Raw genomic sequence first — 13,257 nt, forward strand, 5'->3', positions numbered from 1 at the left:
CTCCCTGTCTTTTCCATTTCTGCATGAAGGGATGGAGAGGGGGTCGCCAATTTATTAAGTGACCTTGTTGTGGGTGTGCTGTGTCTTGGAACACTGCTTCTGACCCAGGGCAGTGGGCAAGATGTAGGGATGACCCGTCATCCAGGAGGAGCCAAGATAAGATAAGAGGGAGGAGGGTGAATGGGAGTGGAGTATGTGGGGATGTAATTGGTGAGAGTGGATTTTGTGCCTTTGTTTTTTGGCTACCTCCCTTGTAAAGGGGAGCCTTTGGTATATGTATGTATGAGCATGCCAGGCTAACACAAGTTGAAATATATTCTATATTTAGAAATATAAACTGGTATTGTTTTTTGTATTCCTTCTAATGTGACACTCTCCTGCAGGGCACAGTGGTCGTGTTTTGGAAATGTGTTCTTCGCCAGATGGCCAAACATTGGTTAGTGCTGCAGCAGATGAAACTATTAGATTGTGGAAATGTTGGGCAGTGGATAAAGAGAAAAAGAAGAATACAAACAACCAAGGCAAAAGCCACCCGGTTTCCATGCTGGCCCGTACTATCCGTTGATTTGCTTGAATATGATTATATGTTGTGTATTGTAAACTTTTTCACTTTTATCTTGCTTTACCCTAACTCTCTTGAGTAAATATTATTTAATATTTTAGATGTGTAATTGAGGAAAGACTAGTAAAAGGTGTGGAAGTAAGAGGTGGAAGGAGTGAACATTAGGAGGCGACCTAGGATGAGATGGATGGATGGGGTAAAAGGGGCTTTGGGAAAGATGGGAATGTCTGTTGAGGAAGGACAGGAGACGACAGAAGATAGGAGTGAATGGAGAAGGGTTGTGTATGGATGATGCTGTGATGCATGAGGGGGAGTGGGTGGGGGGTGAGGGAGTGTGTGAGAAATAATTTGATGCAGCCCGAAGGGATTTCTCCCTGTCTTCTCCTTTTCTACATGAGGGGACGGAGAGGGGGGTCGCCGATTTAATGAAGCGGCCTTGCTGTGGATGTGCTGTGTCTTGACTGTTTCTGACCCAGGGCAGCGGGCGATTTGCAGGGATGACCTGTCATCCAGGAAGTGCCAAGATAAGATGGAGGGAAGAGGGTGGAGAGGAGTGGAGTGTGATAGGGATGGAATGGGTGGGAGTGGTTTTTATGCCTTTGTTTTATGCTACCTCCCTTATAAGGGGGGAAAAAGCCTTTGGAATATGTATGTATGTAATTGAGGATGGATATTGTGAGAATGAGGTGAGGAGGAGAGTGGGGATGGAAAGGGAACTTTGCATATAGGGCTGATCAAAGTACTGTGATGGTTTGGACACGTGGAAAAACTAGCAAAAATAGTGTGGCAGGCAGATGTGGATGGAGTAAACTTAATGGGATGATGAGGGAGGCTCATTGTGTAAATGAAACAGTTGGTGTTGCTCTGGCTGTGCTGTGCCTTGTTGCACTACCTCTGACTCGAGCAGTGGGTGGGGGGATGGATGACTCTTCATCCACAAGGAGGTAAGATAAGAGGGAAATGATTGGGTGACATGGGTGGGGGTGGGTTCATGCCTTGGCTTGCCTTATAAGGGGGAAAGAATCCTTTTGCTATATAGAGAGATAGGCAGAATTGGCAACATGTGAAAGTAAGAGCTGGGTGATGTATGATTGGTCAAAACTAACAATGTCCAAAGCTGTGTTTAAGTCAATATTTTACTACACAAAATAAAAGGTCTTTTGTCCAAATAAATTGTTGATATTTTATTTCATTAAGCTTTTCATTGCCCTTTTTTATGAATTAATCATTGATAAGCTGCTTTCTTGCTCAGGGATTTCTTCCTCTCAATATCACTTGTCACCTTAACCCCTTCCATATGGTGACGCCTACGTAGGCGTCATGAGGATTAAGTGGGTACGTGAGGATGCCGACCTCGGCGTCTTGATTATATTTTTTGTAGTTGTACCTGTGTGACCCCCATACTCTAAACTGGTTTCATCATATTTTCTATGGTTATCAAAATTCACGGGTGAAAGAGAAAACGATTAATACAGCGGTGACTTTATTTTTTATAATGCGAGTATTATGACGCAACATTGCACGTCTGGCAGCTAATGCTGCCCGCGAGATTTTGGCTCGTATTGAAGGGGTTAAATATCACCCTCCATTGTGGACATACATGGTCACAGATACAAATTGACTATCTGGAGTCACATAATTTGATAATACAGAACATTTTATTTGTTTTTAATCTCAGTTGCATGAGATTTCTTTGCTATTTTGTACTATTTTTGACCTGATTTCAAATATGGAAACTATTTTGTTCTGTATCCTCTAGTTTTCATGTAATTTGAGGGAATACACCTTAGCCTTTTGCGGACAAATAAATTACGTATTTATGGTATCAGTAGGGATATAGTTTTTTCTTTCAGATTTGATCATGGCTACAAGGAGACATCAATGTGTGAACAAACCTGATGCTTTCTGCTATATTTGTGGATGCCTCATGTGCAATATAATATTGTTTGTGAAGTTAACCTATAAAGTGTACTTTGGACTTATTCTTGGTGAACAAGGCAAAAAATGGGCCCCATATACTATGTGTCATAACTGTGAAGAAATAGCGCCGCGTGACTGGACAAAAGGGAAAAGTAAGGGCTTACCTTTCAGAATTCCCATGACCTGGCGGGAACCAAAGGACCACACAACTGACTACTATTTTTGTCTGATCAATACAAAAGGGGTTGGCAAGAAAAAAAGACATGAAATCACTTATCCTATAGTAGACGCAACGAGAACTGGCCACTAAGGCGGGGTTAGGGAATTTCCCGGTATTGCCACATCTCAACAGATAACACGGCTCGCCCGCCCTCTCTCTCTCTCTCTCTCTCTCTCTCTCTCTCTCTCTCTCTCTCTCTCTCTCTCTCTCTGTATATATATATATATATCCATGGCGAGAACGTGCGTGTGGATGCAATGTTTTCTGAATGCAGTGTGGGGGCGTGGCCAGAGAAGGGATAGAGTGGCAACGTCGCTCTCTCCCGCACATATGCCATGTCCACGAATCGAGGAAACGAAACCTTTGTATAGAAAACATTGCTTTGATTTATACCTCAGTGGTGGTGTGTGACAAAAAATTATAATATAATTATATGTGGCAACATTATAAAATCATAAAATAAAGTTTTCGATGCACCGAGTATAGTATCCCCTCAGCGATTTGACCTACTCTGCACTCTGATGAGCTACCAATTCCAGTTTTTAATGGGTTGTCTCCATCTGAAGAAAAGGATACTGAAGAAATGCATGACTGACGGTGAAACTCAAGAAATACTGGCAGATTCTGATGATCCTTCTTATGCTACATCAATCATCAACTCAGAAGTTTAGCCATCCAGAGCTGAATGACCTTGTGTGTGATTTGGGTCTCTCCAAAAATGCAGCAGAAATGTTAGCCTCTAGGTTGCAAGAAAAAGCTCTACTGAATCAAGCCACCAAAGTTTCATACTTCTGAAATCAGGAACAATTTTTTGTGGATTTTTTAAAAAAGGAGGATAAGTTTGTTTATTGCCATAATATCTCTAATCTTCTCCAGGAATTAAGGATTCCATCCAAATGATTAGAGATTACTTTCCAGATAGTTCTAAGTGCAGCCTGAACAGTGTTCTACTATATAATGGCGATGTCCATGCAGATGTTCCAGTAGGTCATTATGTGTGTTTACGAGCGGAGCGTACATACTTATACCAAGGCTTTTTCCCCCTTACAAGGGAGGTAGCCAAAAAGAAAAAGGCATTAAAACCATCCCCACCCATTTCATCCCTAAATATACCATGCTCCCCTCCACCCTCCCTCTTATCTTGGCACTTCCTGGATGACAGGTCATCCCTGCATCTTGTCCACAAGACACAGCACATCCACAGCAAGGCCGCTTCATTAAATCGGTGACTCCCTCATCTCCGTCCCCTCATGCAGAAAAGGAGATGGGGAGAAATCCCTTTGGGTTGCGTCATATTTTTCTCACACATACTACCTCATCCCCCATCCCCCCACCCATTCCACCTCATGCATCACAACATCATCCATATACAACCATTCTCCATTCATCCCTGTCTTCTGTCCTCTCCCGTCCTTCCTCAACAGACATTCCCCTCTTCCCCAAAGCCCTTTGTACCACATCCATCCATCTCATCCTAGGATGTCCCCTCATGTTCACTCCCTCTACATCTGCCTTCCATACCTCTTTTACTATTCTTTCTTCACTCATTCTTTCCATGTGTCCAAACCATCCCAATACTCTTTCATTCACCCTATCTCCCAACTCCCTTACCACCCCTGTTCTCCTCACCTCTCATTTCTCACTCTATCCAGCCTAGTAACCCCCATCATACTTCTCAGAGACCTCATCTCAAACGCATTCAAACTCCTCTCTTCCTCTCTAATGTTCCATGTTTCTGCTCCATAAAGTGCTGTTGGCATGATCACTCCTTCATACAATCTCCTCTTAGCCTCCATTCCTAAATGTCTATTCCTCATTACACATTTTAATCCACCAAGTCATTTACTTGCTTCTCTCAATCTACATTCTACCTTCACTTCACCCTTTCCTGCCACATTCGTACCACATATCCACTGCCTCCAGTTGCTCTCCCTTAATGCTCACTTCCAGATTACTGCCACTTTCACCCCTTGTACATCTTATCACCTTACTTTTACCCACATTTATCTTCAACTTTCTTCTTTCACACACTCTCCCAAACTCTGTCACCAACTTCCTCAATCCCTTCTCTAATCCTGCTACAAGTGCAGTGTCGTCTGCAAACAACAGCTGGCTCACCCCCCACTTTTTTCCATTTTAATGTTATAGACGTAGTTAAATACCACAAGCACAACTGGGCAATTTGTGTGGACCTCAAAATGGCAAACTTCCTCCTTGATCAATAAAGATGATTTTCAAAGTATCCCAGCTTTCTTTGTATGTGGGACAGCTGAGCTAAAGACGAGCATTGGAACAAGAAACGGTGGTCCTTAAGTGAGACTTTGGAAGCTGGTATGCCAATTATTGTCAATGATCCATTCGTCATTTGAGAAAAGATCATATTTCCTCCACATCAAACTGGGCCTGATGAATTTTGTCAGAGCATTAAATACTGATGGTGAATGCTTCCAACACAGTCTCGGTTCTCCCTGCTTTGTCATTCGAGAGATCTAGGTAGGTGTGTTTAATAGACTACAGATTTGTGCACTTGTATATGTCAGAAAGATGAATGATAAGGAAAGGGAAGCATGGTTTTCATTTCTGATCATGGAAAACTTCCTTGGTAATAGGCTGACAACTATAAAACCCTTGTAACATCCTTATTGTCAGCTTTTCATGACCTTGGATGCAACATGAGTGTCAGACTATTTCCTATGCAGTCATTTTGATAGATTTAATGAGAACTTGGGGGCAGTAAGTGATGAACAAAGGGAGTGGTTCCATCAGGACCTGAAGACCGTAGGGAAGCACTACCAAGGGAGATGGGACAAACATACAATGGCAGATTACTACTGGAACATTTAAATGAGGTTGCCCTAAGACATCACAAACGCAAGAGCTTCAAATGCAAATTCCTGCCTGACTAACTGAGCTATGTATCTTCATAGCAACCAATTTTTTACCTAATAAGTTTTAACCTCTGTGTTAATGGTGTGAATGTGGCAGGAAAGGGTGGAGGTAGAATGTAGATTGAGAGAAGTGAGTAAATGACTTGGTGGATTGAAAAGTGTAATGAGGAATAGACATTTGGGAATGGATGCTAAGAGGGGATTGTATGAAGGAGTGATTTTGCCAACAGCACTTTATGGGGCAGAAACAGGAACGAGAGAGGAAGAGAGAAGGAGTTTGAGATGAGGTCTCTGAGAAGTATGATGGGGGTTACTAGGCTGGATCTTCATAGCAACCAATTTTTTACCTAATAAGTTTTACCTCTGTGTTAATGGTGTGAATGTGGCAGGAAAGGGTAGAGGTAGAATGTAGATTGAGAGAAGTGAGTAAATGAGGAATAGACATTTGGGAATGGATGCTAAGAGGGGATTGTATGAAGGAGTGATTTTGCCAACAGCACTTTATGGGGCAGAAACAGGAACGAGAGAGGAAGAGAGAAGGAGTTTGAGATGAGGTCTCTGAGAAGTATGATGGCGGTTACTAGGCTGGATAGAGTGAGAAATGAGGAGAACAGGGGTGGTAAGGGAGTTGGGAGATAGGGTGGATGAGTGTTGGGATGGTTTGGACACATGGAAAGAATGAGTGAAGAAAGACTAGTAAAAGAGGTATGGAAGGCAGATGTGGAGGTAGTGAACATGAGGGGGCGACCTAGGATGAGATGGATGGATGGGGTACAAGGGGCTTTGGGGAATGTCTGTTGAGGAAGGACGGGAGATTGTAATGTTGGCCACTGTCACACATTTTCTTTGTTCCCTAGGTGGCAACAAAGCCCAATTGTCAAGCTGGCAAGTTTTAACAAAGCAAAGAACCCAGAGAAGCCTTTCTCTTATGCCTCTAATCCAACCAATGTAGTCCAAAACCTACACAATACATTTCTGCATGCCACTCCTTGATATTCATCCCTCTGAATCCTCTCAATCGAAAAGAGTCCACCTGGCCAGGCTGCAGTGCAGCCACCATCCAGCCCTTCTAAACTACCAGAAGAAGTTGGATGCAACACTTCACCTAATACTATGCAAAATATGGAATATTGCATTGTACACAATCATGCATGCCAACAACACAATATACACTCCATATGGGATTTGTGGGAAAACCCCATTCTAGCCATGCCATTCTTCAAGGAGACAGGACTGCTCAGACAGTCTAGGGAATGACAACTACACAGAAGACACAGAACACCTCATACTACAATGCCCCACACTATCCCCAGAAATAATACATCTCTTCTCTAAGTGATTTTAGAGATGGTCCTGGCCAGGTGCTGTTGCTGGTTTACTGGAGGCCATTTGTCTTCTGCAAGAGATTACAGGCAACAGATTGCTTGATTAATCACTTATAAGAAAAGTTAATCTCTGTCCTGGTCTGGAGACCAGGTGCCAGTCCCTTGGGGCTGTACTTCCATGGAGAGATGGGTGTATGGTGTGTCCACCTGTGGGATTTTTGGACAATTTCTGTGAGTGACAGCACTCCACAGGGTAGGGATTGTGTTCTCTCATCTCACTGTCCAAGGACTCTTGAAGTGCAGCTTCTTGCAGGCCAGACACAGCAGTACCAGGTGGGTATATAATGACAGGATGTGATGTACTGAAGAAAGTGGTATTTGTGCAAGAGGGGAGGGGTTTTGGCATTATGTTTGTAGCTTCTCTATGTAAGGTTGTGGGAGTGGGAATTAGAGGGGTGGGAGATTGCCGTGGGATGGCAGGAAGACCAGCTTCCACATCTGTGGTTCCAGGTTAAGCCATCATGGATCTGGCATTATACGTCTGAGTTTTAGTCATTACTTCACACTTAGCATCAACTTCTTTGATGTGAGTTGACCCCAAGGGGCACCATGAGGCAGCAGCTTGTCCTCCTTTAGGAAGAAGTCTTGAGGAAGTTCTCACCCATCTAACGTCATGAAAAAATTTCAGCATGCAAGATAGATATATGAGAAAGCTATAGGAAAAGGTAAGGATGTTGTTTGGGCTTTTATGGATCTGGAAAAGGCTTATGACAGAGTAGACAGGAAGGCACTGGGAGGTTTTGCAGATATACGGGATAGGAGGAAAGCTTCTAGGAGCTGTCAAGAGTTTTTACAAGAGTAGTAGAGCATGTGTCAGCATTAGAAATGGAGAGAGTGGTTCGAGGTAAAGGTGGCACTTGGTCAGGGATGTGTTATGTCGCCCTGGCTGTTCAACTTATGCATGGATGGGGTGGTGCAAGAGGTAAATGCAAGGGTGGTGGGTCAGGGATTGGAGATGTTTAAAGAAAATGGAGAAAGGTGGGGGGTGAGCCAGCTGTTGTTTGCAGACAACACTGCACTTGTAGCAGGATCAGAGAAGGGATTGAGGAAGTTGGTGACAGAGTTTGGGAAAGAGTGTGAAAGAAGAAAGTTGAAGATAAATGTGGGTGAAAGTAAGGTGATGAGATGTACAAGGGGTGAAAGTAGCAGCAGACTGGAAGTGAGCATTAAGGGAGAGCGACTGGAGGAAATGGATAGTTTTAGATACTTGGGTGTGAATGTGCCAGGGAAGGGTGTAGTGGAGGTGGAGGTAGAATGTAGATTGAGAGAAGCGAGTAAATGCCTTGGTGGATTATAAAGTGTAATGAGGAATAGACATTTGGGAATGAAGGCTAAGAGGAGATTGTATGAAGGAGTGATTTTGCCAACAGCACTGTATGGGGCAGAAACATGGAACATGAGAGAGGAAGAGAGAAGGAGTTTGAATGTGTTTGAGATGAGGTCTCTGAGAAGTGTGATGGGGGTTACTGGGCTGGATAGAATGAGAAATGAGGAGGTGAGGAGAACAGGGGTGGTAAGGGAGTTGGGAGATAGGGTGAATGAAAGAGTATTGGGATGGTTTGGACACATGGAAAGAATGAGTGAAGAAAGACTAGTAAAAGAGGTATGGAAGGCAGATGTGGAGGTAGTGAACATGAGGGGGCGACCTAGGATGAGCTGGATAGATGGTGTACAAGGGGCTTTGGGGAAGAGGGGAATGTCTGTTGAGGAAAGACGGGAGAGGATAGAAGATAGAGGTGAATGGAGAATGGTTGTATATGGATGATGTTGTGATGCATGAGGTGGAATGGGCGGGGGATGGGGGGTGAGGTAGTATGTGCGAGAAAATTTTGACGCAGCCCGAAGGGATTGCTCCCCGTCTTCTACTTTTCTTCATGAGGGGACGGAGAGGGGGGTTCGCTGATTTAATGAAGTGGCCTTGCTGTGGATGTGCTGTGTCTTGCTACACTGCCTCTGACCCAGGGCAGTGGACAAGATGCAGGGGTGACCCGTCATCCAGGAGGTACCAAGATAAGAGGGAGGGTGGAGGGGAGTGTATTTAAGGATGGAATGGGTGGGAGTGGTTTTAATGCCTTTTTCTTTTTGGCTACCTCCCTTGTAAGGGGGGAAAAGCCTTTGGTATATGTATGTATGCAAGACATTTTTTTTTTTTTTTTTTTTTTTTTTTTTTACAAAATCAGTGTCAATCTTAAACACAGCTAATTTTTTTGTTGCATTGATATCAGCTATGGGTATTATCTATTTTCAATGTACTGATTTCAAATATGAAGTTCTTTTTTCCTGAAAGCTTTTTATTTTATTTTATTTTTTTAATAAAGGTATTTCAAAATATAAAAAAATTGCCTTCATCTCACTGGCATCATCTACCGGTAGAATTATGTGATTAAACTCTCATTAAATTAGCTGCTGAATAAAAAAAGTAAATATTAGTCTAAATTTATTCACAACACAATTTGAAACATGTTCCATTAACATACATATATATACCAAAGGCTTTTTCCCCCTTACAAGGGAGGTAACCAAAGAGAAAAAGGCATAATAACCATTCTCACCCATTCCATCCCGAATACACTCCACTCCCCTCCACCCTTCCTCCTTGATGACGGGTTATCTCTGCATCTTGTCCACTGCCATCAATGTGGGAGTGTATATCCTTCCTCATGGCTAACCAGTGGTATTGCAATCTGGCTTGTGTAACGCATTTCTCCTTGCCAGGGTGTGAGGCAATCGGGGAGTTGTGTAAGAGTTTAAGAACTTTAGGAATGAGGTCCGGTTGGGTTCATATTTGTTCGTTAGTGTTGTCTTGTGATAGAGTGTGTCATCAATTAACGTGTTTGAATGTAAATAGCACTTCTGAGATTGGTGTAGATTTGATGTTGAATTTTTCTATGAGAGGCAAGAAATTTTCCTCTGTCGATGAAATACCAACAGTATTTAATGGGCATTTAGTCTGAGTTTAGCTAATTTGGACATGCTGGAGGAGTTAATACGTCTCATACGTGTTATCTACATTCAAACACACGCTGTGTTCATCAGCCGAAAGACACTGTTTCTTCGTGAGTATACAAAGATACACACGAGTTTTTCAAGCTCCAGACACTGATGTACTCTGTATGTCAGGAACTTGCCGTGTCAATGGCATTTCTCTCCTTTCAGCCATTAGCTCAACGTCAAAGAAAGGTCACACTTGCAATCACATACCCCTTTGTGACAACGCCAAACAGCGTTACATTCCTGCATATAGAATGCCACACAGTAAATGCATGATTGTAGATAACCTTATCCAAGATATGATTGCTTTAGACATTATTGAACCACCAATTAGTGAATGTAATTTCCTTCTCTTTGTTGTCCTTAAACACGATAGTTACTTCTGCCCAGTAGTAGACTTCAGGAAATTAAATTAGCTGTACCAGATAGACACCCGATCTCTGTATTGTAAGACCTATTACACTCCGTCGGTGAAAACAACGTAGTGTTCACGACATTGGACCTGTTGGGATATTTCCAGATTCACCTTGCTCCAGAGTCTAGACCCCTCACAGCATTCAACACCCACACAGGACACTATCAGTTCAAACAACTACCCATTGGTTTCATTTCAGTTCTTTCAGTATCTACATGACTTATGCTCACACTCCTTGCAGGTCTCATAGGCCATTATATGTTTATATACCTCGATGATGTGATCATCGCTTCGAAATTGGTTAGCGAACATTTACTCTTAACAATGTCTTCTCACGACTAGCGAAAGCAGGCCACAGAATGAAGCTTAAGAAGTGCTCCTTCCTTCAGAAAGAAATACACTTCTTAGGACATGCCCTTAACTCACAAAATTTTTTAATCTTGTAGGACAAGGTCAAGGCAATCATTGATTTTTCACGCCCTACTTCTGTAACCACACACGTTCGTTCCTTGGCTTATCGGGTTTTTACAGGCGATACAGTCAAGGTTACGCTGGTGTAGCAGCACCATTAACTTCGCTACTTAAGAAGGACGCTCCCTTCAGTTGGACACCTGACCAAGAGAAAGCCTTTAATGGCTTAAAGAGAGCCTTAACCATGGCACCTGTCCTTGTTTTTCCAAACCACAAGCTTCCTTTAATAATGTACACAGATGCGTCCCACACCGGACTTGGCGCAGGCCTCATGCAATAACAACACAAAACTCAGGCCAGTTGCCTATGCTAGCCGCAGATTCAACAAGGACATAACTACCCAGTCACAGACATAGAGGGATTAGCTTTAAAGAGATCATCCTTGGTTACGACATACACATCTACACGGACCAGCAATCAATCTTACATTTCTTCAAAGGAAAGAATCTATCAGGCAAACTTGCTCACTGGTTCTTCGTAATACAGAAGTTCATGCCCACCTTTCATTTCGTTCAGGATAAAGCGAACTTAGCAGTAGAGTCTCACGTAAGGACCACTGTTTCTTGTTCCAATGCTTGTCTCTAGCTTGGCAAAGGCAGCTGGGATACTTTGTAAACCCTCTTTGTTGATCAAGGAGGAAGTTCACCATTTTGAGGTCTACGCAAATTTCTCAGTCGTGCTCGTGGTATTTTAGTAGATTTATAACATTTTTAATGTCATTATGCTCCTCTCGTAAACACACATAATGACCTACTGGAACAGCTGCACGGGCATTGCCATTATGTAGTAGAAAACAGTTCAGGCTGCACTTAGAGCTATCTAGAAATAATCTCCAATCATTTGGATGGAATCCTTAATTCCTGGAGGAGACTCGAGATATGGCAATAAACAAACTTATCCTCCTTTTTTTTTTAATCCACAAAAGCTGTTCCTGATTTCGGAAGTAAGAAACTTTGGTGGCTTGATTCAGTTGAGCCTTTTCTTGCAACCTAGAGGCTAACATTTCTGCTGCATTTTGGAGAGGCCCAAATCACACACAAGGTCATTCAGCTCTGGCTGGCTAAACTGCTGAGGAGTTGATGACTGATGTAGCATAAGAAGGATCATCAGAATCTGCCAGTATTTCTTGAGTTTCATCGTCAGTCTTACATTTCTTCAGTATCCTTTTCTTCAGATGGAGCCAACCCATTAAAAACTGGAATTGGTAGTTCATCAGTGCAGAGTAGGTCGAATTGCTGAGGGGATACTAGGATACGTGATTTTATGTCTTTTTTTCTTGCCAACCCCTTTTGTATTGATCAGACGAAAATAGTAGTCAGTTGTGTGGTCTTTTGGTTCCCGCCAGGTCATGGGAATTCTGAAAGGTAAGCCCTTACTTTTCCCATTTGTCCAGTCACGCGGCGCCATTTCTTCGCAGTTATGACACATAGTAGTATATGGGGCCTATTTTTTGTCTTGTTCACCAAGAGTAAATCCAAGGTACGCTTTATAGGCTCGCCTCACAAACTCTGACGAGTAAGCATGAAACATCCACAAATATAGCAGAAAGCATCAGGTTTGTTCATACATTGATGTCTCCTTGTAGCCATGATCAAATCTGAAAGAATAAATATATATTCCTATTGATACCATAAACGCGTAATTTATTTGTCCGCAAAAGGTTGAAATGTAATCCCTCAAATTGTATGAAAACTAGAGCATACAGAACAAAATAGTTTCCATATTTGAAATCAGCAGATAAAAAATATGAAACCGCAAAAAAAGTTCTGTATAATCAACTTATGTGATTCCTGATACTCAATTTGTATTTGTGCCCACAATGTAGGGAGATATTTAAGGTGACAAGTGATATGGAGAGGGCAAGAAAGCAGCTTATCAAATAATTAATAAAAAAGGGCGGTGAAAAGCTTAATGAAATAAAATATCACAACTTATTTGGACCAAAGACCTTTTATTTTGTGTAGTGAAATATTGACTTTCAACACAGCTTTGGACATTGTTAGGTTTGACCAATCATACATCACCCAGCTCTTATTTTCACATGTTGCCGATTCTGCCTATCTCTCTATATAGCAAGAGGATTCTTTTCCCTTATGAGGCCAGCCAAGGCATGAACCCACCCATGTCACCCAATCATTTCCCTTTTATCTTAGCTCCATGTGGATGAAGGGTCATCCATCCCCCCCACCCACTGCTCGAGTCAGAGGTAGTGCAACAAGGCACAGCACACCCAGAGCAACGCCAACTGTTTCATTTACACAATGCGCCTCCCTCATCATCCCATTAAGTTCACTCCATCCACATCTGCCTGCCACACTATTTTTGCTAGTTTTTCCACGTGTCCAAAACATCACAGTACTTTGATCAGCCTTATATGCCAATTCCCTTTCTATCCCCACTCTCCT

The 13,257-nt window shown here is 42.5% G+C and overlaps 1 protein-coding gene across 5 annotated transcripts in view; it reads left to right on the top strand.

The window, feature by feature from the left end:
- The window catches only part of fzy (cell division cycle 20 protein fzy), a 30,420-nt gene extending 28,666 nt beyond the window's left edge, over positions 1 to 1,754 (top strand). For all 5 annotated transcript variants that reach the window (XM_076192510.1, XM_076192514.1, XM_076192512.1 and 2 more), the window contains one exon: positions 384 to 1,754. In XM_076192510.1, coding sequence (XP_076048625.1) covers positions 384 to 565 — 182 coding nt within the window. In that variant the 3' untranslated portion in view covers positions 566 to 1,754. The remainder of the gene's footprint in view (positions 1 to 383) is intronic.
- Positions 1,755 to 13,257: the final 11,503 nt, after the last annotated feature.

The sequence above is a fragment of the Oratosquilla oratoria genome, chromosome 11 (assembly GCF_046742065.1).
Source record: "Oratosquilla oratoria isolate Oo_2021 chromosome 11, ASM4674206v1, whole genome shotgun sequence".
In the NCBI taxonomy this organism is placed as follows: Eukaryota; Metazoa; Arthropoda; class Malacostraca; order Stomatopoda; family Squillidae; genus Oratosquilla; species Oratosquilla oratoria.